This window comes from Mustela nivalis, assembly GCF_964662115.1.
Source record: "Mustela nivalis genome assembly, chromosome: 4".
NCBI classification, from domain to species: domain Eukaryota; kingdom Metazoa; phylum Chordata; class Mammalia; order Carnivora; family Mustelidae; genus Mustela; species Mustela nivalis.
The window spans coordinates 120,887,275-120,913,129 of NC_139023.1; the positions used below are offsets into that span (position 1 = coordinate 120,887,275).

At 37.2% G+C, this 25,855-nt stretch overlaps 1 protein-coding gene across 9 annotated transcripts in view; it reads left to right on the forward strand.

Moving 5' to 3' along the window:
• The window catches only part of WDFY3 (WD repeat and FYVE domain containing 3), a 274,260-nt gene that overhangs the window by 208,771 nt on the left and 39,634 nt on the right, over positions 1 to 25,855 (forward strand). For 5 of the 9 annotated variants that reach the window (XM_082726684.1, XM_082726676.1, XM_082726678.1 and 2 more), the window contains 11 exons: positions 949 to 1,048; positions 3,148 to 3,308; positions 4,404 to 4,633; positions 5,740 to 5,849; positions 7,375 to 7,557; positions 8,425 to 8,582; positions 9,685 to 9,762; positions 11,198 to 11,425; positions 17,935 to 17,988; positions 20,581 to 20,749; positions 24,119 to 24,282. In XM_082726684.1, coding sequence (XP_082582810.1) covers positions 949 to 1,048; positions 3,148 to 3,308; positions 4,404 to 4,633; positions 5,740 to 5,849; positions 7,375 to 7,557; positions 8,425 to 8,582; positions 9,685 to 9,762; positions 11,198 to 11,425; positions 17,935 to 17,988; positions 20,581 to 20,749; positions 24,119 to 24,282 — 1,635 coding nt within the window. The remainder of the gene's footprint in view (positions 1 to 948; positions 1,049 to 3,147; positions 3,309 to 4,403; positions 4,634 to 5,739; positions 5,850 to 7,374; positions 7,558 to 8,424; positions 8,583 to 9,684; positions 9,763 to 11,197; positions 11,426 to 17,934; positions 17,989 to 20,580; positions 20,750 to 24,118; positions 24,283 to 25,855) is intronic. The other 4 variants (XM_082726677.1, XM_082726679.1, XM_082726681.1 and 1 more) reach the window with 1 other exon arrangement.

The following is a 25,855-nucleotide window of genomic DNA, read 5'->3' on the forward strand; positions in this document are numbered from 1 at the left end:
CTGTGCCTGTATCTAAAACATCCAGATCTCTTTTTAAGAAAAAAATTTATGTCAGTTTGTTGAATTGTTCAATATGCAACTCCTACCAAAAGCTGGCATTTGAGGATGACAAAAGAATCTTCCCCACCTTTTATCCACTGGGCTTCCAGGGCTCGACCACCCACTTCACAGGTTAGCGACTGGACATTTGTGCACCTGGGTTGTATTACCCTAATTACCAACAGAAATGCCATCTGAGAACTGTACTTTAACTTTGTGCTTGCAAGCTTTTATTCAAGATAATTTTTAAAAACATCTTTGCACTGTATAAACCCTTATCAAAAGTATTGCCTATAGGGTTATTATTGTCCTCTTTGTAAAAACCCACAGAGAACATTCCTCTAAGAACAATTTTAGGAAAACATCCTTGCTGACAATCTAGTGTGCTGCTTTTATAGACAATAAAAAGCTTCGTAAACCATATCATCTTTTTTTCCCTCCTTCTTGAAGCAGAGGGAGCTCAGAGCTAAATTGCGTGCTTAGTTAACTTTTTGTTACAAATATTGCCCTCCCCATCAACTTTACCCCCTTGAGTACTAGGTTCCTGAGGTTTTGTATTTGTTTTAATGGCTTTATGATTTTGTCAGTATCTCATAATAAATTGCCAGCTGTCTTTGGAAGTGAGGTATACTAATAGATTATCAAATATTTATTAAATACTTATAATTTTAGAATACTGTTTTTGGAGGACTGGATTCAAAAGATGATGATGTTTCACTTTTGCTTCTTTTTAATTCTGTGGAAAAGTAAAAGAAAGCATAGCCTATCTACCATCTCACATTTCTCGTTTTATTATTTACCAATAGGTTTTTCTTTTATATAACTATGTAAACATGATAATATAACTATGCTGGAGCTCTTATCTTTGTTTAGTTGATTTTGTTTCTAATTCTAAATTTCATTGATTAGGCTTCTCCTGAAAGATCTACAAGAACTCAGCAAAAAGAATTCCAGACTTATATTTTGGATAGTGTGATGGACCATTTGCTTGCAGCTGATGTCTTATTGGGTAATACTGTGTTTTATTTTCACTTTATCACAGTACCTAGAATAACTCTTCTCTGTCTAAATTCCTAGTGTATCTTCTTTTTAACTTCATCTTTTCTTTTCTGTGCATTTTTCCTTCATATTGGTATTTTTCTGTAGTGAGTAAGAGGCCTGTCTAGATCTTTCCTTTGAATCTGGGATAAAGAGTCAACAACAGGAAATACTTAAGTTGCTTGTTCACATCTGTACACTCAGGTGGCAGGAAGAGGACAAGTAAAGAGAAACAATGTTTTAAAAACCATAATATGAAATTGGATTACATTTCTATGAATGTCTGATACTTTTAAAAAGTAATTTATTGTGATATACTCGTAAGTATACAAACATAAAGCTCCGTGAATGACCACCCAGACCATCATGCCTATATAAGGCTACACAGAAGTGCATTTCAGGCTCCCCCACTTCCCTCCTGCCATGACCTCGTTACACTGCTCACGGAATCACTGTCCCGAGATCTAAAACAACAGGTTCGTTTGGCATGCTTTTGAACTTTACAAATGGAATTATATAACATGTATTTGTTGCAGTCTAGCTCCTCACACATAGCATATTTGTGAGATGTATCCATGTTGTTGCCTGTAGCAAGAGTCCATTTATTTTCATCACTATGTAGTCTGTTATAAGAATAAATAAAATGTGTCCAATTTGTTGTGGTGGGACATTCAGTAGTTGCTAGGTTGAGACAATTAGAAATAAAGCTGCTATAAATATTCTTGTTCATATGGGCCACATATGTATATAATATTTTTATATAGTTATTAGATATATGCCCATGAGTAGAATTGTTCTTTGTAAGGGAAAGGGAGAGAGAACAGGCTGCACATCCAGTGCAGAGCTGGACACAGAGCCCAACACAGGGCTCCGTGTGGGGCTCGATCTCATGATCCTGAGATCATGACCTGAGCTGAAATCAAGAGTCCGACATTTAACCAACTGAGCCACCCAGGCACCCCTATGTTGTTCTCTAGGATGGCTTCCAGAATGTAAATTCAAAACACATTAAGATGTTTTTTCTGTATGTCCCTATCCGGTTACAATAAAAATACAAAACTTGATAAACTTACAGTGGAGCTAACATTTATATATAAAATAATGATAGAATTTAAAGGAGAAGGAAAAGTAACGATTTAACATATTGACTACTTGAGTGCCAAGTAATAATTTTAATCAAAGAACTTCCATCCTATTAAATTATTATTATTATTATTATTTTGCTAAGTAAGTCTGCCAAGAAGTCTTTAGTATTGGCTTAACATTTAACTCTCAAAGCATGCTGTCAAGTCAAACTTTGTGTTTGTTTTTATCACTTAAGAATCTTACTTGCACAGTCTCCATCTTACTATATAAAGATACAAAATGAAGAGTTTAACATAATGGAGTAATTTAGAGTTAGGTAGGAATAATATACTCAGTGGGGCTCCAGAATTTCTATGAAGGAGGGGCTTATGGAGGGCATTTTGGTTAGGGGAATTAGTCTTGAAGTAGTGTGTACACAGCAAACACTTGGGAAGGCACTTCGGAACCTTCTTGAGGAGAAACAGGACTGAAGGTAATCATGGAGGGAAGGAGAGGTGCCCCATTGCCCCACCAGCAGTGACTGTAGTTTCGTTTTCACAGTTGTTCTGGTCCTCTCCTACATGACTTCATTGCACTTGAAGGTATATTCAGAGCAGAGTTGTTTCTGATGGTGTGTTTTACCCGTTATTAGTTGCGCAGAATCAATTCAAAGCTAAGAACCTGACAGCTTTTTTCTCAGAGATCCTCTGTTGCTGTCAGTTTAAGTTGAGGAACTGTTTGCTTATCACAGACTGTCTCAAGCAATATGAGACTTCACACTCTCAATCCATAACTCTCTTGTCCTGCAGAAATTATTTCTTTCAACATTTATCAGGATTATCGGCCATAAATATTTTCTTAATGTAGTACATAAGAGCCTAGTTGTCCTCTTTCTAAGTGTAGTAGATAAACTCATTTTTCATTAGCCTCATTTTTGGAGGATCTGGTCTTGTGCTGGTTGATAGCAGTTTTCTTATATTTATTTTTCCCCTGGCTCAAATTTAGGGGAAGATGCATCTCTGCCTATTACCAGTGGAGGAAGCTACCAGGTATTGGTGAACAATGTGTTTTATTTCACACAACGTGTGGTGGACAAACTTTGGCAAGGCATGTTCAACAAAGAATCTAAACTTCTTATAGATTTTATAATTCAACTAATTGCACAGGTAATCTATTGTCACTGTTGGCTTTAGAGTACATGTTTTTCCTTGAAAAACTTTTCTTATGTGTCAAAATTATCGGAAATAAATGTAACTAATAAGATAATGTTAATATTTAATACAAAGCTCAGTTTATTAAAAGTGAATAAAAACTGTACACTTGTAATCCTTCTCCCCCATCCATAGCTTTGTGCCAACTTGTCCCTTGTAAAGTTGCCTGGTTCTCTCAAGCTGTGGGCTCTCACTGACCTCCCCACTGCTGTTGCTTTTTGCTACCCAGATACCTGGATAGCTTCCTTTTGGTTTAAATACCTTAAGCTGATACAATTTGATAGGGCTTTTTTCATTACACTGTTATACAGTTGTGTGTAAAGGTTTACAGAACAAGAAGAGTTGATAGTAAAAGAATTTTTTCTTCTTGTAATGAAATTTTCACAACGTTCATTGTAGGTCTTTGAAGTTGTCATTTAGTGAGTGTGTGTGTGCTTGCGTGTGTGTACATGTGTGTGAGTGTGCGGTACCTTTGACCAAAGAATGTGGACCTGGTTTGCCACAAGTGCTTAATCTTATTCAACAGGTACTGCAGAAACTAGGAAATGCTGTTATCATGTGTTATTAGCATACAATGCATAGGTTCTTTATCTAAGAATTTTTTTTAAGAGCTAAATTTGTATTTAAGCCAAAGAGAAAAGTTTACAAGTGAGGAAACGAGACTAGACCATCAAAAGAAGTTTTTTACTAAGCTTTTAGGTTATTTGTTTTCCCCAGTCATTTTGAGTAGAGATCATTCTTACAGACAAGTTGTAGTAGGAGGTTCTCCCTGGACAGCACTTCCTCACATGCTCAGACAGGCCACTCCTCTCTGCTCTGTGAGTCTTAACGGCTCTCCTCACTGGGGCATGAGGCTCTCAGCTCGTCAAGTTACATTTATGTGTCTCGGGTTCCAATCCTCATCACAGCAAGAGCTTTTTGGTTTTTAACTTAGCACCCTATACTGAGCATGGCCACTGGTACATAGTAGACCTAATGTGATGTGTGAATGTGAAGCAGACCATTTATTTTTGTCCATTTTACTAAGCATAGTTGCTTTCCCATCTTTAGTCCAAACGAAGATCCCAGGGATTGTCACTCGATGCGGTGTATCACTGCCTCAACAGGACCATCTTGTACCAGTTCTCACGGGCACACAAAACCGTTCCGCAGCAGGTGGCTCTCCTAGATTCACTCCGGGTGCTGACGGTCAACAGGAACCTCATCCTGGGGCCCGGGAACCACGACCAAGAATTCATTAGCTGCCTGGCTCACTGCCTTATTAATCTGCATGTTGGGAGGTAACTTTTTCACATTCAGTTTGCTGCCATGAATTTTTCTTTTATATTTTTCCACCAAAATTCTTTGCTCTGCTTTTCTGATAGTAACATTTCTTTTTCCTCTTAGTCTCGGTTTTAAAATGTCACAGAAAATAGAAAAGATAAGGGTTACATTTGTGCACTGAAATTGTGGGCTTTTTTTTCCTTTAATTTTCTATGTCTTTAAGTTGAGCATTCATCACCTTATGTCACATATGGAATTTAAAAAGAAAGTTTAAAAATAAACAAAATACACATTGTTGGAGGTTAAGAGGGATAAACAGAAAAGAATGTAATGAATAAATGCAGTGCTCTGCATGAAGTGGGTGAAATTGGGATTTTTCCAATGATTGCTTTGATAGATTCTTATTTAGTGTCTGGACATTAAATTAGGCACTGGGATGAGATGTGGGCAAGAAAGACTCCATGGCAGGGTCTTGGAATGTGCAGTCTAGGAGGGGAGACAGACAGTCAGGTGTGCCAAGTGCTCTGCTAGAAGCATGGTGCTTTGGGAGCTTGGAACAGGTGCCCTGAACGGGAAGAAGACACCGGCTGAGTTACAACCTGAGCATGCTTGAGGTGGTTAGCCCTCCATTGAGGATGAGAAAGAGTGATGTGGGAACAGAGAGCCATCTGTGTGAGTGCCCGGGGAAAGAAAGAATATGGCACTTGGGGGAAACTACAAGTATCTCCCTGCAACTGAGTGAAGGGTGGTGGGATGAGAGACTGTGGGGGAGGTGGCACATAGGCCCATGAGGAAAATGTTCTTAGGAACTTCTGGTAATTTTAAGGTAAAAATGTTAATAGTAAACCAAAAAGCACCTTAAATATTAAGACGCCCATCTTGATGCTGTTGTTTAGTTTCATTACATTTGGCCAGGTGGATTTGTGAGATCACCCTGTGAAATGGCATGTTCCTGATGAAGTAGTAGTTCTGTGTTGTGCATCTGCTGAGTATCTGTCTGCCAGTTTGGGAACTTGGTGATACAGCCAGCATTTGCTTGTGTCTGCAGGGTTATACTTAGTCATTACAGCTTTCAGCTACAGTCATTTCCTTCATAGAGTTTAAACTGACTGGAATTTTTCAGCAACGTGGATGGATTCGGACTGGAAGCAGAAGCCCGCATGACTACATGGCACATTATGATCCCCTCTGACATTGAACCAGACGGTGGTTACAGCCAAGATATTAGTGAAGGTAATTACCTCGACTTGTTTCTTCCTTTTTTCTCCCAACTCTCCCCATTGCCAAAAAGAATTGTTTTTTAAGAGACAGAGATGAGCATAGGAATAGGGAAGGGGAGAGGGAGAGAGAATCTTAAGCAGGCTCCATGCCCAGCACAGAGCTGGACCTAGGGCTCGATCTCATGACCCTGAGATCATGACTCAAGCCAAATGACATTTAACCGACTGAGCTACCCAAGCACCCCTCATTTCCAATTTTTAAGATAGACTCTGTCCCCTCCCAAAAACCTCACCTCAGATACTGCCAGTATTGGCAACCGGTGCTCCAATAGGTCCCTCCTGAACATGTGCCAATATGCCCACCATCATAAACTAGCCTACCAGCTGGAGCTCTCCTTATGTTGCTAGCCCCTAACATTTCATGGTAACACTGGGAGATTTGATGATACTAACATTTGCACAAATAGTAGTATCAATATTAATGTGGCATTTACCATTAAGAGAGCTACCTGTTGGTAGTGTTAGATAGGTCTCATTAGAGGTGCAAATATTACTTGAGACAGGTCATCACTACTACCATTTTTATTCTCTTTTATTCATTTTCTCTTTTAATATAGTTTTCCCAATGCTTTTTATAAGTATTATGCATTAAAATCTTCACAGTGGATTCATTTCTAATTTGCACATTGGTCAAAAAGTCATAACTATAAAAGTATTTGTCTCCACAGCCATACAGTGTGGTAGTTTTGCATATGATTTTATCCTTTGGAAGTACACCACTTGTTCTTTCCTTCATTTAAGCATTAATTTATTCTCTGTCCTTCACTAACACATTGTGAAGCCCAGACACTGAGAACATCCCCCAAGGAACTGACAACTCAGAACACTGTTTCTCAAAGCAAAGTGCTCAGACCAATAACATCAGCATCATTTGGGAACTTGTTAGAAAAGCACATGCTCTGGCCCCACTCATATCTCCTGAATCACAAACTCTGTGGGTGGAGACCAGCAATCTGGTCCAGGTGACTCTGACGCTTGCTGAAGATTGGTCTAGAGCAGGAGTCAGAACAATTAGCAAGGAGTCCAAAGCAAGATGGAGTTTAATAGTAAATGTTCTTTTAATAATACTTATTTCTTGCCTATTGCAAAATATTAAAGAACAACTAACTTAATCTTAAACTTATTTTAAATAGTCAGATGTAAACTTACTTTTAAATGGGCAAGGTTCTTATACAGAAGAGCTAGACAATGAAATGTGTATGTAATTTCCAGTTTTATAAATAAAAAATGCAATCTCTTGCATACAGACGAAGTTTTTTTTGTTTTTTTTTTTTTAAGTTCTTCAAGTAGCCAACCACATTTTTGGTTATCTGAGCTTAATTTGGTTATTGAACTTAATACTATCTGAAGCATTTTTTTTTTTTTACATTTAAGTACTGTAGATGAGATTCTTAGATGAAAGGCATGAAGAAAATTACTGCCTTTATATTGTGTTTTTGATAAATTGTGTTTTTGTTGTTGTTGATTTCATTTCCTAGGGCGTCAGCTTCTCATAAAAGCTGTCAACAGAGTTTGGACTGAATTAATTCATAGTAAGAAGCAAGTCTTGGAGGAACTTTTCAAAGTCACCCTACCTGTGAATGAAAGGGGTCACGTGGACATAGCTGTAGCAAGGCCGCTCATTGAAGAAGCTGGTTTAAAGTGTTGGCAGAATCATTTGGGTAAGAGAGGCCTCAAAGATCATGTGACTAACAGATTTACATGCATCTGAGTCTATGGGTGCACTTTAGATATATAATTAAAAACTTCCCCAGAGGATGTCATGACGGCAGCAGAAGTGAAAAGCAACACTCATTCTAGAATGACTATGTTGAGATTTGGCATTTCTTCTCAGATTTTTCTTTTTTAATCTAAAATATGTTACACGTCTGGCATCTATGAATTTGGAAGATAATGCATTGCTCACAGATGCAGTCCCTGGTCACCATCTTGGTTATGAATCCAGAATCTGTTCTCTGTAATTCTGAAATTTAAAAAGCCTTAAAAACCTAAGGTTTTTTCATGAATTTGGTGCCCAAAAATCACTTGTTGCAAAACCTCATCTATATTTATCCTACTTACTGTAAATATTCACACATTTTGCTGCAGAAATATTACCTGTTCAGTTATGGTTTACTGCCATTGATCCTCAGTATTATATACTATACAGTTATGTACCATATCACCTTATAAAATCCAAAACCTTCTAAATTCCTGAGTATGTACAGCACCAAATATTTTAGATGGGGAGTTGTGAATTGTTATTAACTTAGAAACTGAACAGGTAAAATAAGTTTGCGTTTACTGTAGAGCTGTGAAGTTTCAAACACATGTCAGTTCAGCTAGTATAATAATTGCCAAGCAGATAATGCTAATACAAGATCACCAGCAAGTAAATGTGAAATATCTAAGAGAATGTCTGTGTCTATAATGTAAACTGCTTTTGATGACTACAGAATTGTGATGTGTACCCTGGATGCAGAAATGTTAAAAGTAAGACAAATAAATACATGGAGAAATTTTAAAGTAATCTAATTTTGATTTCATAGCCCATGAAAAGAAATGCATAAGTCGAGGAGAAGCTTTAGTGCCCACCACACAATCCAAATTGTCCCGTGTCAGCAGTGGCTTTGGTCTTTCCAAGTTAACAGGATCGAGAAGGAATCGAAAGGAGAGTGGTCTTAATAAACACAGTCTTTCCACACAGGTACATTGTTTGGTTTCATCGATGTATTATTAGAAATCTTTATTTTAAGATTTACTTGTAGTGTTTTATATAACACACTTAACCTGTATAAGCACATGATTTGAAGTGGAACTTTTCTGCATTTTTGCTTTTAGAAGAGATAAAAAAATAACCCAGGTAATGGAAACTTCTCCCAATTTATTATGACGAAATTGCATTGTGAGTCTTGTGTATGCAGACCTACTTCATAACTGGACAGGAGATTCAGATTATTGATACATGACCATACAGTGGGTTATTTTTTTCCCCCAGTTTTTCCAAACTTTCAATAATTTTGTTGCTAACCATTATATAAAATTTAAAGCAGTACCAGCACAAAACGGTTTTTTTATTTTTTATAATCTTGTCATATATATTGTGATTGATTTTTTTAAACTCATCTACCTCCATTAATTTCTCCCCCATCATACTTCCTTTCCCATCCTGGAATCTTAGTGGCAGCAGTGAGAAGGGTCTGAGAGAAACAGTGTGTATCATTCATTCCCTATGTCAGGTTGGATTCCCCAGGAAGCACACTGAGAGGGTGTTTGGTGCAGGATGATTTTTACAGGTGCCCTTGTGGTATTTGTGAAGGGTAAGAAAGGAAGCAGGATCAGTCACAGGGAAATACCAGGTTACAAGGGAGGTCTAGGCTCAACTGACCTAAGTGGAACTTCGGGGCCAAAATGGCCTTTTATAGTTGACATGTGCTGAGCTGAAATGGCTGAACCTGCTTAACTCCAAATCATACAGTCATTGGGTTTGGGGTTTCCTGGCTGTTCTCTGCATCTGAGTTGATCCCCAGCGGTGCTGATGGCACTCTCAGAAGCTGTGGGAGCCAGCCCATTCTGGAAGGAGCATAGAGATGGGGGAGAAAGCATGTGGATCTCTGTCCAGCAGAAAAGCCTCCTCTAGATTCATCACATAATTAATCTTTAGGAGTTTTTTGTTTTGTTTGTTTTGTCTTAATAGTTGTGTCTTTAATGAAATTTTAATAAATTTACTTGGCATTACTTTAAGCCTAGTTAACATTTTTCTAGGAAAATTCATGAAATACTAAGACTCTTTTTCCATCCATTGTTAGGAGATTTCTCAGTGGATGTTTACACATATTGCTGTTGTCCGTGACTTGGTAGACACACAATATAAGGAATATCAGGAGGTAAGAATTCATAACCACAATAAAGGTTTCTTTTGCATTCTTCAAGTGAGAAAGAACTCTCTCATGATACTTTTTCACCGCTTTTAAGAGTAAGTTGCTGAACTGCATTCATCGTCAGAAGATGTTTTTAATTATTGCTGCCAATGGCTACTTTGGTCACTAGTTTTAAGATAGAAAAATCTGGACTTCCTAGAGGCAGATGGCATTTAAAAAACAACAAACTGAAAATCAGCACAACCGAATTCCATCGACATTAACTACTGACATACATACTGCATGGGTTGTTCCTAATAAATATTAAAATAAAAGAAAATCCCTCTCTTTTGGACTTAACAAGGAGACTGAAAATATGCATCCAAGTCTCTGAAAGTCTCTCAAAATTTAAAAAAAAAATTAAATCTAAATAATTTTTTATTATAGGCACTGGGTGTTTATGTTGGTAAGAAATAAATTCAGTGAAATCCTCTTGGTGAATTCATAACTATCCTAAATATTTTGTTTCCAAAGTGGCTGATTTAGATCTATTGAAGGTTTCTGAATGATTAACTGCTAATATTTTATGGGCATACACTAGCTAGTTGTTATAGGGCATTCACCTCCTTCCCTCTCCCCCGAACATGTAAGTACTACTGTGATATCATGTAATTTCAAGATTATTCATTCAGTAATATTCACTATATAAAGAGATTTTATTCTTAGATTGATATTATATACTTATGTTCTATGAAACATTAGATAAGGTAGTCCAATTTATAATCATCTGCTAAATTGCTGTACATCTTGATAAATAGCCAGAAGTTGTACCAGTTCATAAATTTTCATTTAAGTAAAATGGTTTAAATCTATCCCAGTAGTCAGTTGAAAATGGTTTTTCTTTCATTTTTATATGAACATCAAGTACTTTATCAGAGCTGCATGTTTATATTCTTTACCTAAAATCTTGGCAAATGTTACCAAGCTAACGAGTAAGCCAATTTACTGGCAGTATTTCTTGTTCTGATTGACTAGATCTTCTCCTATGCATGTTCAAGTACTTGTTTTGTGACTGGAGGTGGGAGGGAGAGAGTCATCCTTAAATTACCATGTTTATCTATTGACTTACACTGGACTAAGCATTGCAGTATATGTTCATAAGTAATACTTCCAGGTCCTTGCTTCAGTGTCCTTTGTTCAAGTGTACCGCACCCTTGCCCTTGTACCTATCTGTCATTTATTTGGTGTTAAGCACTTGGGCCCCCACAAAAAATCACACCTTCTCACAGAATTCATAGGCCCCTGTAACCATAAATAAATATAATTTTACTTTTATAATATTGACTGAAATGATATGCACTCGTTTTGTTTGCAAATATTAACTTGGCTTTAAGTTATTTGTAAACTTTTGATTATTCCTCCTGCTTTTGCTTGAAAAACAACCTGGACTCCCTCCCCTTAGCGTCAGCAAAATGCCCTGAAGTACGTGACAGAAGAGTGGTGCCAAATCGAGTACGAACTGTTGCGGGAGCGAGGGTTGTGGGGCCCCCCCATCGGCTCCCATCTAGACAAATGGATGTTGGAGATGACAGAAGGGCCCTGCAGAATGAGGAAAAAAATGGTGCGAAATGATATGTTTTATAACCATTACCCTTACGTGCCAGAGACGGAGCAAGAGGCAAATGTGGCGGTGAGTATGCGGAATTGAATGTTTGTGATGGCTCTTTCAGCGGTCTCTTCCTCTTGGCAGGCATCTTTCTTTTAGGTCAGTTACTGAAAGTATCTAAGTTAGCAAACTCATTAAGCTGTATTCAGTTCATCAGGCAGGGTGGCGGTGGTGGTGGGAGGCAGCAACGATGCGGCGGGGAGACATCAAGGGAAGGGCTAGAGCTTCAGGCCTGTGGAGTCATGCGCCCACAGTGGAGCCCAGGCTCTGCCCCTTCACTTGCTGGGTGGCCCGGGACAGGCCGCTGGGCCACTTTAGGTTCCTGTTCCCTCCTGCCAGTGGGGAGAAAAAGACAGCTCTGACTCAAAAGCTGTTAGGATTAGATTGGTTAAATTAGTAAAGCACTTACATGGTGCTTATTTTGTGCCAGACGCTGCTGTAAGTGAAGTTAAGTAAATAGATATTGGCAGAAGCAGTGTTCTTGGAAGAAACACAGAAGAGAGCTAAAGAATAATCGCCCGAGTATGTGGATCTTTCTCTGTGTGTTAAGAAATGTCTTCACTGATTCCACAGGTTTAAAACACAGCATTTGCCAATAAGTTTCCTTTATTCAGATAAGACCCCTTCCCCAAAGTCTTAATTCAGACTTGCACATGACCAGAGAAAATTTATCTAAGTTGCTGATGGTCTAGGAATCGTGTTTTTAAGTTTAGGAAGATAGATTCTGCCAATAAAGCCACTACAAGTTCAAAAGAGAAAACACAAGAGTATAAAAATCTGCCGAATTTAATTCTGAACATCCTCATAATATTTCTAAGTAGTAATTCAACTCTTCGGTGTCCAATAATAATCCTCTGCCTCCAAAATGAAGATTACTTTTGTCCTTGGAAAACTCGTGTTTGTCGTAGAATCACAGCGTTGGCAGTTAAAAGGGGGTCTCACTGGTCATCTCATCCAGCCTCCTATTACTATCATTTTAATGTTTAATCAGTTACAGAGACATTATTGATGAAGTATTTTACATTGTTTTTTGCACCTTGTGTTTGAAATGCAGTCTGTATTTCACAGTAACAACACGTCTCCATCCCGACTGGCCACATTTTACATGGGTAGTGACTGCTATATTGAACCAGGGCAGTTCTAGAGAATCCCTGATTCTTAGACCACTGTGTTGTGACTTTTTAAAAATCTGTACTCCTTCTTGATAAATGAAATTCTTTCGTCTTCCTTTAACATCATTTAGATTTTTTTGAGGCATCAGTTAATTTTTTTTTAAATTAGTATTATAACTTTTGAAAAATGTAGTCTAGAGAAATATATTCTAAGATTTTCCCCCTTCCCAAGCGTCTGACCAACTATGCTTCATGAAGACAGGAAGGTGACTGAGTATCTCTCAAGGGAGTATATCCCACGCTTAGTTTCACTTTAGTGTTCAGCTGCCTCTAAAATCAATCCAGTAGAAACTCCTAAAACCAATTGGAAACCTGCATCACTGCGCAGAATCATCTGCTGAAGAAGGCCTGTCCTTGGATGTTTGGTTAATAGGATTTTAGGATCTGTGAGGTCATAAAGTTTGAACTTTTTAGTGTTTGAACCCTTGCCCACTGTAGAAGTTTTATAATACTTCATTTAAAAACTTTCTTTCAAACCCTTCTTGGGTTTTAAATACTTTCACATTCTTGACTTCATATTTGATTTTGTCAACAATGGAAGAAACGGAGATTTATAAAAGAGGCTTGGAACGTGGATTTTCTAATAAATAGTTTGGATTCTATGATGTGAGGGCAGTTTGCATTGTTCCTATGTCTCATCTCTTTCTGCCAAAACCCTGGCTGTATTTATTTTGTGGGCAGTGATTTCACTTCTGTCCTGTTACTTCTTAGAGTATCGGTCTTAGAGCTGCTAATACATAGTTATCTAAGATTTTTCACAATAGCTTCCTAAGTATCACTTTGCTCAAAGCTATTCCATTCTGTCAAGAACGCCATACACGGTACAACTCTAACTCAAAGCACCATAATTTCTAGTACTACTGCACTATGGAAAAAAAAAATTAATGCACCCATACCCTGCAGCCTCTACTAGTACCTGCTTTTGTTAGAGTAAACCAGCAGGGCAGTCTCTAATTCTTAACCTTTTTTTCCCTCAAATAAATACTTTAAGCCAATAACAGTTTGATAAAATATTTCTTATTGAGTCAGCAATCATATAAATTGAATCCATTCAAGAATACTAAAATATAAGATGAATATATATGCTCTCCTAGAAATGTGACCAACTCACTATTTTTATTTAACTGAGGCATACACTTTTGAGTGTTTTTATTTAACTGAGGCATATTTTTTACTTATATAACTATAATATTTTTATATTGTTTATTCCTTTTTTTTATAACCATGCCATTCACTTTATGAAAGTATATTTAAACTTCTGTATCAGATAAAAACAAAATAACCTATTTGGGGTTCACACTTACAACCTTAGTATTATTAGCATTTTACATAAGCAAAAGCATTCAGCAGCCTGAAAAATCTTAGCAGACAGTCTCAGAAATAAGTGTGTACCATATGGAGCTTATTTTTTAACCAGATGGGTTACATATTGGGAAATACAAGGCAGTCAAGAAATGCTGGAGATACATTAACAAAAAAGGAAAGAGGGGGTGGGAAGGGGAGACAGTTACAGAATGTGGACTTTATGTGGCTTAGTTCATGCACGAGTCAAGGTTGATCTTCTGTGATGAAATTTTCTGGATGACTAATTATTTTGGTCTTGCCAGTTCAGAATACTTTTAATTTGAAATGCCATTAAACGTCCACTTTTATTTTGTGGATTATGCACTCTGGCTATGTTAACCGCAAAGAAAATTCCCCAAAGTAGAAGCAACTGCTCTCCTACTGACTTCTTTCATGACATCAAACAAGAAGAGCAGATACAAAGCACAATGAGTGCGATGCTAACACTGTTTTCCTGATTTTACAGATAAGGAATCAAAACCTAGAGAAAGGTCTAGGCGCAGCTACTAAGTAGCAGAGTATGATATAATGAGTATATAGGATGAGAGTTCCTTAGCAGTTGAATCACTTTTGGAAAAGAAGCGATTCCAACCTTTGATGGTTTTGTGACTTTATTGGTGGACAGTGAGTTTCTTCCAGACAGAAAGAAACAGTATACTAGGTGTTGTCTCTGTAATGCTAACAGAGTATTAAGAACTTAATAAATGTTGAGTGAATGGACTACCAGCACTCTTTCTCCTGAAGTCATAGACTTTTTCCATTGCTTTCCCATTTAGCATTCTGTAGAATTTTCCTAATTCTGAAATTTTTCCACTAAATGGGACAAGAGCCAAATTACAAAATTTGGTCCGAAAGTTTATAACTTGGCAGAGGGCTTTTACAAGAAAAAGGGCATAAATTTATGAATATGAAATTACCCAGGCACCTCTTTCCAGGGTTTTGAAAGGACCCCATGGGAAGTGAAGGCTATTGAAGTTTAAGCTTTATTAACTCTATAGAAAATCTACCTCTGTCCCAAACAGTATTCCACATTGCCTCCCAGTTCTTCCATTTCCATTCTCATAAATGTGTTGCCTTCCTTGCCTGCATGTTTATAAAACAGAGTTAGTACTTTTTGCAATGTACAAGGTATGTGCCAACCTAAAAATTACTTTGGAAGCCTCTTCTTGCTAGGTAAAGCAGACTTTATCTGAGCAAGGGCAATAGACTAATCTTTTGCCTTTGTAAGAATAATACTGTTCTAAGTAGCATTTAAATATTTAGTTCTGTTGATTAAAGAATATAGTGATGATTAAATTTTTTTCTTGTTTTAAAATGTGTTAGAAATGAATTAACTGACTTTTTTTTCCCTCTAGTCATTCAAGTTTTATTTCCTAAACCTTGATATTGTTACACATTGTATACAGGATAGCTTACTTGCTCTAAGTTTTGAACTTCGTTTCTTTATTTTTTTTTTTTTTAAGATTTTATTTATTTATTTGACAGAGACCACAAGTAGGCAGAGAAGCAGGCAGAGAGGGGGAAGTAGGCTCCCCACTGAGCAGAGAGCCCGATGTGGGCTGGGATCACGACCAGAGCTGAAGGCCGAGGCTTAAACCACTGAGCCGCTCAGGCACCCCTGTTTATTTTTAAATTAGATGTTTGTAGAGTATAGAATGTTCTTTTAGAGTCTCATTTGCCTCAGACTTAAGAGCTTTCACAGTTTATCTACTAAAATTATTTTAACAAAAGTAAGAGTAATAATTTTTGTCATGAGAATAATTAGGTACATATGGAAACATCTATTCTCACATGAAAATGATTCCTCTCTGTACAGTGACTTTCCTTGGGGTTAATTTCCATAACTAAAACAGCTATGCTAAATTACACTGTAATTTTATATTTTAAGTGGTAATGTCAGTTTTAGTTATTGTTAAGGTGTGAGCCGCCTCGAGAATGATGAAAATACAAAATCCAGTGGCTTTTAAACAGTTGTCTCATTGCTATGAATCCTACGGAAGAAAGAGATTCCATTTTTTTCCATTAAAAAAAATCTTATTTAGATACAAAAACCAGGTTTTAATTTTGTGACACCCCCCCCCCTTATTTTCATGACTTTATTTTCATGGAGTCATAATCTCAAACAAATTTACTATTGTTTGTAAATACATTGGGGTTAAGACCGTACTGTGTCTACCTTTTAATTTTGGGCTGCTTAGGACAAAAGAGTAATTGACTTGCTTGGAGTTTCCTTTTCTAATTAAGGGAGTTTCCTGTGGCTGCCTCCACATACATTTTTTATGTAATATAGAGATGTCACAGGACTCATAGAAACTAAGCGGCTCATTCGGAAAATTCCATTGCCAACATTATAGAAAAATTTGAAGAAAAATGACTAAAGAATTATTTTCTAGAAATTCAGACTTTGAAAATTTAAGATTTCTATGTGAACATAATTACAATAATTAGTTACAAAATTTTAAGTAAAAGAGAGCAATGATAATACCAAAGTTATTGATATAGCATATCTCTATACTATGGATTGAATGCTTTGCCTTGTAGCAAAATAAGAGTCTTAGTCAGTGAATCAGTGAGTAAGTATGTATTAAACTAGCACTGTGCTGTATGCTGCATGTCAGACCCTGCCCACATTCTGGTTGAAGGTAAATAGTGGACATTAAAATTGCATTCGACAATAGTAATGGGTCCATTTTGCTATATTGGTCTATCACACATCCAATTATCTATTTTGGAATTAGTTTCTTTTTTTAGTGAATTCCAAAGAAAGTTGCAGAATCAGTACCCTTCACTCCTTAACACTTCCACATGCATATCATTAATTAGAGTTGAGTTTTTGTTTATAATTCTTTTTTGATTTATGTAAATTTTACATACATTGAAATACACAAATCGTAAGTGTACCATCATGTGTTCACATATGTGTATTTTAAACTGGTATAGCCAAAACTCCTACCAAGAAAGAGAACATAGATGTATATTTTAAAGGTTATTCTTCATTGCAAGGTATGTTTTTAAAAGTTTGCCTTTAAAGAGAAACGTTTATTAAAATCATGTGAAGTATTTGAAAGGATGCCAGTAGTCCAGTGTTTGCTTTGCCCAGGCAGGAAACATTTGTGAAATTATTTTGTCGATGCATGTTTACTGTGGGGAAAAGTACTAAATGTCATCTCCAGATAAAACTGTGAGAGGGAAGAAAAATTAGAAGTAGTTCTTGGGTGTGTTATTGTCTCTATGTAGCTATCTGTGTATGTTTACATGTATAAGCCATGTACAACAGCTCAACAGAAGTTGCCTTCTCATTAACTGAGATTTTATTCTCAATAAAATATAAAGCTACCACTTAATATTTCAAAGTACTTTTTACAAAAACTTTTGATCTGGAGGCTGATGACCACGTCTCCCTTCTGCTTTCAGCCCTTCTGGGGTTATGGCTATGAAAGTAGTCAAGGAAGTAGGGCATTGGGCTTTTACAGAAGGATTTTTTTTCACTAATAAGCATCTTGTGATTTCTGTGCTACGGGGTTTTGGTAATGGTACAAACCAGCTGCTTCTGTTGTAAAAGAGATGCAGGGATAAGCACAGTGAAAGGTAGGTGGAAGGTAATAGCTGGCATTAGATTCTATTATCCAGTTTTCAGTTTTTTCCTTTTGAAGCTGAATAGAGTTGCCTGTCAATCATCCATTACACTGGCCACCTATGCTGAAGTTTTGTCTGTGATTTTTAAGTTAGTCCTGTTCAGTAGCCTTGAGAAGTCTAGTGTAGTTTCTGCTTTAAAACTACTTTTGATAATAAGAAAAAATAATGACCAGATGCTAAGTGATTATTTCAAACAACTTAGGGTATCATGTTACTTTTCTTTGAGTATGCACGTCTTCCATATTTCATATAGTCCTCAAGAAAATTTTATTTTTGTGGTGTTCTTTATGTTGCTGTGTTTTGTTTTGGTTTGGTTTGGGTTTTTTTTTTGTTTTTGTTTTTTTGTTTCTGATGTATCTGTACTTAATACCCTGTTTTCAGTCTGAGGTCCCAAGTAAACAGCCCGAGACACCTGATGATATCATTCCTCAAAAGGTAAAACACAAATTACTATAAGATAATACAAAATACTTGCAGTTTTCTTTGTTTCGTTTTTGTTTTTTTAGTGCATGGTAGACTAGACTAACGTAAAAGATTGATGTTCAATTTGTCCTTCCTGTAAATTCCTTCGAGTTGAAAAGTTGGTGTCTTTCATGCTGAGAGATGTTCTAGTCTTTCTCGGCTTTGTTCTAATTAGCTTCCTAGGGCCTGTGTGTTCCTCACTAACAGGCTGAGTGTTCACTGCTCTCACCGTAAAATGTGTATCACCTCACATATAAACTAACAAGCTCTGATGCATGTTAGTAATGGGCAGTCTGACACCCTCAACTTTTTTTTTCACTTGCTCATTTAATTCTTCCACATACTAAACAGCGTGTATCTTGGGAATGCAAGGAGTATCCTCTTTTAAAAATTATTTTTTCAATTAGAAGGAACTAAAGAAAATTAAGGGCATATGTAGATCATTTTTTAAAATAGAATTTTAACTTTTTTTAATTAGTTAAAAAATTTACAATTGTTTTCTTTTTCCAGAAAGATTCAGTTAAAAAAAAAAAAAAAGTACTTCTTTAGAATGCAGAAATATACCTCCAAATATTTAGTGAAAAACACGTAGTGCCAAGCTGAAGTCGGTAGTCAAGCCCCACATCTGTTAATTCGTTGTCTTGCCCATCACTAACTATGCTTTCATCATTTTAAAAATGAGCAATTTTGAGTTGAAGATAATTGCAATACCTTACATAGAAGAATTGGTTTGGTGTACAAAGTTTACTACCTTTTTTTCATTTAAAAGATATTACAATATTCTTATTAGTTTGCTCATCAGATTGGTCCTTCCATCATTGTAGTATCATTTTACCTCATTTTAATACTTTCCTATATTATATATCATTCCTGTTAGCTTGCAGCTCTCTCGATTCCCTGACTCTGGGCCTGAATTTAAAAGAAGGGTAGTGTGACTTCACTTAGGTAGCTTTTTATCTCAAAATAGGTTCAGTGTTTCAGTCTAAACATTCCAACAAGGAATATTTGTTTTCCACTTGAGTTGGAAATTGTTTGTTGAAATAAGCATTGTGGTGGATAATACATAGAGACTACTTGAGTTGAAGAGTAGGCCGACAGGGTATTTTTAATCAGCTGTTCTTATTCATCAGGAAGGATCAGTGAAATAATGTTTAGAAAGTGAACATTTATTTGTTGTTTTTGTTTTTTGTTTTAAATTTACTTATTTTAGAGAGAGAGAGAGAGAGACCATGAGTGTGAGCAAGGAGAGGGGCAGAGGAAAAAGAAGAGGGAAAAAATCTCAAGCAGACTCCCCAATAAGCACAGAGCCTGACAGGCAGGGCTCCATCTCAAGACCCATGGAATCATAACCTGAGCCCAAACCAAGAGTTGGGCACTCACCCGACTGAGCTACCCAAAACCCCTAAAAAGGGTTCTAAAGCATGTTTCAAGCCCCATCTTTTTTTAACTTTTTTTTTTTTTTTTAATGAAGTGTTTATTTATTTATTTGTCAGAGAGAGCAAGCAAGTGCACATGCAGGGGAGCAGCAGGCAGAGGGAGAAGCAGGCTCCCTGCGGGGCTCCATCCCAGGACCCTGGGATCACAACCTGAGCCGAAAGCAGATGCTTAACTGACTGGACCACCCAGGTGTCCCTAGAACTTGTTTATTTCATTATGTTATGGTTTTCAGGGAAAAAAAAAAAAAGGTTTAGGTTAGCTAGAGACTGTATTTTTAGGATAGATATTAATTCTGAAAAAGAAATGCTCTTGTATCATATGCAAAAATATCAGATCTTTTCTAATATTTCTAGATAATAAATTTCTTCTTCAAGATAGACTTATATTGTTCTTAATATACTCATTTTGTTAGTAAGTTTATGGAGCATATTATTTTACACAATAAACAACAGGAATGTTTTAGCAAATTGAAGATAACAGCTTGGAGGAGCAGGCCCAGCAGAGAGCTCCATCTGGCCTGAAGCTGGTTGATTCCATGTTGGGTCAGAACTTGGGGAAGGTCTGGGCCATTTTTGGAGTTTTAGTAAGAACTGGGAACATGGGGAAGAACAGTGCAGTTCTGAATCTTTACCTCCAGGTGTCTAAGGTAAATACTGGCACAGATGATTCCAACTAAATGGATTGCCTTTACGCCTGACTACGCACTTTATTTGGAGTAGAAGCAAAGTTCCAGGCTTCACACAAACCAGACATCCTCTTGCGCCTTGATGTTCTCCAACACTGGCTGTTCCCTTTACTGTCTAGGAAGGTTTTCTAATACATCAGTAAGGTCATGTGGTACTAACGTGAAAATGTTTTTTGACTACAGATGATTTATGTCTATTTCAGGAAGAAAAACTGCTAATACTGTTTTTTTATATGTATGTTTTAAGAATCAGTGCAATTTTAAAATAGAGGAACTTAACCCAAAAGTCTGTGGCTTTACTGTGTATAAACACAGTTTGTTAAAAAAATCCCTTTGAGAAGGTAACACATAAAGAATTCGTGATACCATACCTTCCTCCGGGAAGCTTATATTTTAATTCTTGAAAATAATCATCTGAATCCTTTTGTTCTGTAATTTCTTAGAAACCCGCTCGATACAGAAGAGCCATAAGTTATGACAGTAAAGAATACTACATGCGACTAGCCTCTGGCAATCCAGCCATTGTCCAGGATACCATAGTGGAGAGTTCAGAAGGTGAAGCCGCTCAGCAGGAACCAGAGCACGGCGAGGACACTATCGCTAAAGTCAAAGGTCAGCCTTCCTCTTCCTTGGAAGTAAAAACCACTTTGGAGCATTTGTTAGATTTGTGTTTTCGTGAAAACATGAGCTGCTATAAAGCATTGGGCCAACTATGTGGATAAAAGTATCCATGCGTATTTTATAATTTCACTCTCTTTAAGATTGATTTCTTTAAGATTGATTTCTAGATCTGAACTAAAGGGACTGGCTCTTTACTGCCTACAGGTGATGGAATGTGCCTCTTGGCTTGATAATGTTTTTACTGCATTTGGCAGAATTCTCAGTGACATTTTTTTTTTAATAACTAAATAAATATTTTGTAAAAATTAAAACAACTGCTAAATGTGTTACTAGCGCATGTTAGACAACAGTTAAGAAGAATGTTCCACTAGGGCTTAGTAAAACATACATGAGATGATGAATTCAGACTTTTTTAACATTTTTTTCTTTTAATTTTTTTAAAATTTTTTATAAACTTATAATGTATTATTAGCCCCAGGGGTACAGGTCTGTGTACCGCCAGGTTTACACACTTCACAGCACTCACCATAGCACATACCCTCCCCAGTGTCCATAACCCACCCACCCTCTCCATAGCCCCCTACCCCCGACAATCCTCAGTTTGTTTTGTGACATTGAGAGTCTCTTATGGTTTGTCTCCCTCCCGATCCCATCTTGTTTCATTTATTCTTTTCCTACCCCCCAGACCTTCCACATTGCATCTCCACTTCCTCATATCAGGGAGATCATAGGATAGTTGTCTTTCTCCGATTGACTTATTTCACTCAACGTAATACCCTCTTGTTCCATCCATGTCGTTGCAAATGGCAAGATTTCATTTCTTTTGATGGCTGCATAGTATTCCATTGTATATACATACCACATAACGATTTTATTTATTTGACAGAGAGGGGAGGAACACAAGCAGGGGGAGTAGGAGAGGGAAAGGCAGGCTTCCCGCTGAGCAGGGAGCGGGATGCAGGGCTTGATCCCAGGACCCCGGGGTCATGACCTGAGCCAAAGGCAGACACCAACAACTGAGCCACCCAGGCGCCCCTTTTATTCTGTACTTTTACATATGTGTGCCCTCGGCCCTCTTCCTATAGCTTCTCCGTGATGTGGAGCCTAACAAACCCCACCCAGCCTCGAAGACACTGGTCAAATATCCCATTATCCTTCTCTGAAACCTTTTCCCACCGCCCTGTTCAAAGATAGCATTTGTTCATATCATAGCAATTTCAGTGATTTTTTCACTGCTTTATGTTTTCTAAATTACAAGTTTCTCAGAGGCAGAGATCATCTTTCTTCTCACTTTATGTTTTGGCACATGCCTAGCACAAAATGGGGATTCAGTCAATATTGAATAAGTAAGTCAATTGTCTTTTAACTCTTTTAAGCCTCTGATTCATGGTAAATTCAAAAGTCCTTGGTATATTCTATAAACAAAGCCTAGGAATATAAATGAAGAAATTTTTTTTTTTTCATTTTATTTCATTATATTTCTTTTCAGTGTCCCAAAATTCATTGTTTATGCACCACACCCAGTGCTCCATGCAGTATGTGTCCTTCTTAAGGTCCACCACCAGGCTCACCCAACCCCCCAGCCCCCTCCTCTCCAAATTACTTTCAGATCCCATCGATTAAAAAATTGATAGTATATGATGACAATATGTCAACAAAAGACACCATCAAAAATTGTGATCCATTTATCTTATTATTAAAATTTTCCTTTTCTGTCTCATGGTGACTGACTTATTAACCATTTCATTATCAATCTAATATTTTCATAGAATCCTTGAAACTTTTAGTAGTTGAGTAGTTGAGTAGTTGTATAGTTGAATGGGTTTGTAGTCTTCTAGCTTTCTTGACATTGTACCAGCAAGTGAAGGTATAATTCACAGTCAGATGACTCTTGTTTGGGTCATAAGCACTTCACTTGTCTTGGGCCCATTTTCCTAATGTCTACTGACACAAACCCACAAATTTGGTGTCACTACTACACTATGTAAGGTGTTATGCTAGACAGAATTGGAAGTTTTGATTTACTAAAAATAATGTAATGATAGGGGTTCCTGGCTGGCTCCCCAGTGTCCATAACCCAGGTAACATATGACTCTTAATCTGGGGGTTGTGAGTTCAAGCCTCACACTGGGCATGGAGCTTACTTAAAAAAAGAAAGGATAATGCACTTGTGCGCTTTTTCCCCTTGTGGATATTCCCGGCAGGACTTGATGTCTCTTGATTACTTATTATACTCTTTCATATGTGAAAAGAAGGTTCTTTCAAGGCAAAGCAGAACTTCTGGTAACTCATGTTCAAAGGATAAGATACTATGAGTTATGCTTTTTTCAAAATTCTTAGAGCAACTATCATTGGTAGGTGTGACAGGATTTTTTTGGAACAACTAGAGAATATTAATTAAATGTGGCATTTAGAATGTATTTTGAATGCTGCTTATACTTCGGCATCTCATCAATTGATTTTGTTTCCTCCTGTGATTATTAATAAAGATATCAAAATGTAGACAGTAGAGTATTTCCTTAATCTGCAAGTTGAATGATTTATCCTGTATTTTAAAGAGTTCTATTCCTGGGCACCTGGATGGCTCAGTGGGTTAAGCCGCTGCCTTCGGCTCAGGTCATGATCTCAGGGTCCTGGGATCAAGTCCTGCATCGGGCTCCCTGCTCAGCAGGGAGCCTGCTTCCCTCTCTCTCTGCCTGCCTCTCTGTCTATTTGTGATCTCTCTCTGTCAAATAAATAAATAAAATCTTTAAAAAAAAAAAAGACTTAAAAAAAATGAAGAGTTCTATTCTTTATGACATGATGATTTGATCACCTTCATGCATCTATGACTGACTGTACTGTTGCTTATGATATAAGTCTTGAAATAGTCCTCATGGGCCCTCCAAGTAGGTGGGATCTCTTATAATCATATTTATAACTTTCTGTCTTTAATTTTGGTTCTGATAGTGATTGATTATTTGTGGTGTTCACTCAATGACACCTATCCATAAGCAGTACTGTTCTTACCATTAATTATGCTAAGCTCTGTTTATCATCTGACACTTAGCATTTACTATTAAACATGATGCGAAGCATGAATAACTCATTATTAAGTCCTCCCCAACCCTCTAAGATAAATAGTGTTTTTGTTCCAGTTTTATAGATGAGAAAACAAGATCAGAGAGGCAGATAATTGTCCTGGGTCACACAAGTGTTTAACTCTAGAACCTCTGTCATTCAGCACTGCACTGTGCTGCCTACCTGTACCTTCCAGAGTTATCTCAATTTGGAAATGTGTAGGAGGGCCTGCAGGAACCCAAACCGCTTCCCAAATGGCCCTTATGAGGTCACATGGCTTTCATGCTTATGATCCTGTAGGTCTGGTCAAGCCTCCTCTGAAACGGTCTCGGTCTGCACCTGATGGAGGAGATGAGGAGAGCCAGGAGCAGTTACAAGACCAGATTGCCGAAGGCAGCTCAATAGAGGAGGAGGAGAAAACGGATAATGCCACCCTACTCCGCCTCCTGGAAGAAGGAGAAAAGGTACTGTGCTTCTAAAAAGTAAGGACTGCGTGGAAGTAATGCGTTTGCATTTTACAACACTAACTGATGGGATATTTACCAGGTGGCACAAGATATATATTTTACCCTCTCTAATGACATACAGTGTAAATAGTAAGTAACCATTTGGATTCAGTACTCTACCTCTTCCATTTTTCAGGGTTTTCTGACCTGTCTGAACACACTAGACAGCCCAGAGCTTCATGAGATATAGTGTTAGTACTTGATAGCTAGTTCATTCTATCCCTGTGCCCTTTATTAGACTGTATTTCTTGCCATCATTCTCTATTTCAAACCCATGCACACAGCGCAGTCATTCATCTACCCTTGTGCTAGTTTTCTGCACTTCCGTAGCTCCTCTGGCCATCGACAAGCAGCTTCAGTGCATCTATGCTGTCATCCTCAGGCTTGTATTTAAGCCCCTGTTCTCCTGCACTCACAGAAGACTACCCTACCTTCCTCTTTGCCTCCGGACCTCCTACCCTCTGCCTGCCCATTTGGGCTCACATCACTGGCTCTTATAAACCGAGGTCCCTGCAGCACTGTGTGCCCCGCAGTTCACTACATCCATAATGCTATTCCTTTTCTCTGCTTTACTCACTGTATTTTCTGTCAAAATGCCGCTCTCTGCATCACTTGTGTAATCTCTATCCCAGGAGCTCCTACTGGGTAGTCTCACTTCTCCAGATCTCTTCTGATAACTCATGTTCAAAGGATAAGATACTATGATTTATGCTTTTTCAAAGCATACATGCATACATTTCAAAGATCTACTCCAGATCTCTTGAGTAGATAAAAGGATAAATAAATGAAGGAAGGAATTAATATGTTGTAGCACCTTTTCTAAAGGATTTTTTTTTTTTTGCCTCTTGTATTATGTCTTAGTGTAACCCTTGAAATCTTACCCATGAAGATATAGTCAGAAATTAGGGTTTAATTTAAAAATTCTGTTTGAATATAGAACTTAATTAATCTTGAATGGAAAAATTTTAAAAAATCATATAATTATAGAAGTTCATTAGGTCTGAAGGAAACACAAGAGAGGCTGCTGGAACCTTGGGAATGTTCTCTTTCTTAGTCTGAACGCTGGCTGCATCATATTTTTAGCATTTGAAAATTCAGTCCATGCACTTTAAAAAACATACATATGTTTGTGTATTATACTACAATGAAGTAGTATATATGACTATATACAATGTAGTATATACATTGTATATACAGTGTAGTATATGCTACATTTTATATACTACAATGATTTTGTAAAGTATCAGTTTTTCCTGTAACATTCTATCTTTTTTTATTCAAGTAATTCAGATGTAATGAAAATTACTACATTTGCAATTTTACTGTTTTCTAATGCTGCCGTTTTTTTAAATTTTTAATCTCATGAGTACAGATTTTGCTCTAATTGCTTTAAGTTTGAATAGTGCAGGAAGTGTATTCAGACTGACATTTATTTGACATTTGTTTGGCTCTAGTTTAGTTGCTGATATTTTTTCCTTGACTCATGTCGAACTGAGTTTAAGCAAAAAATCGTTTATAAGCAAGAAAGAAC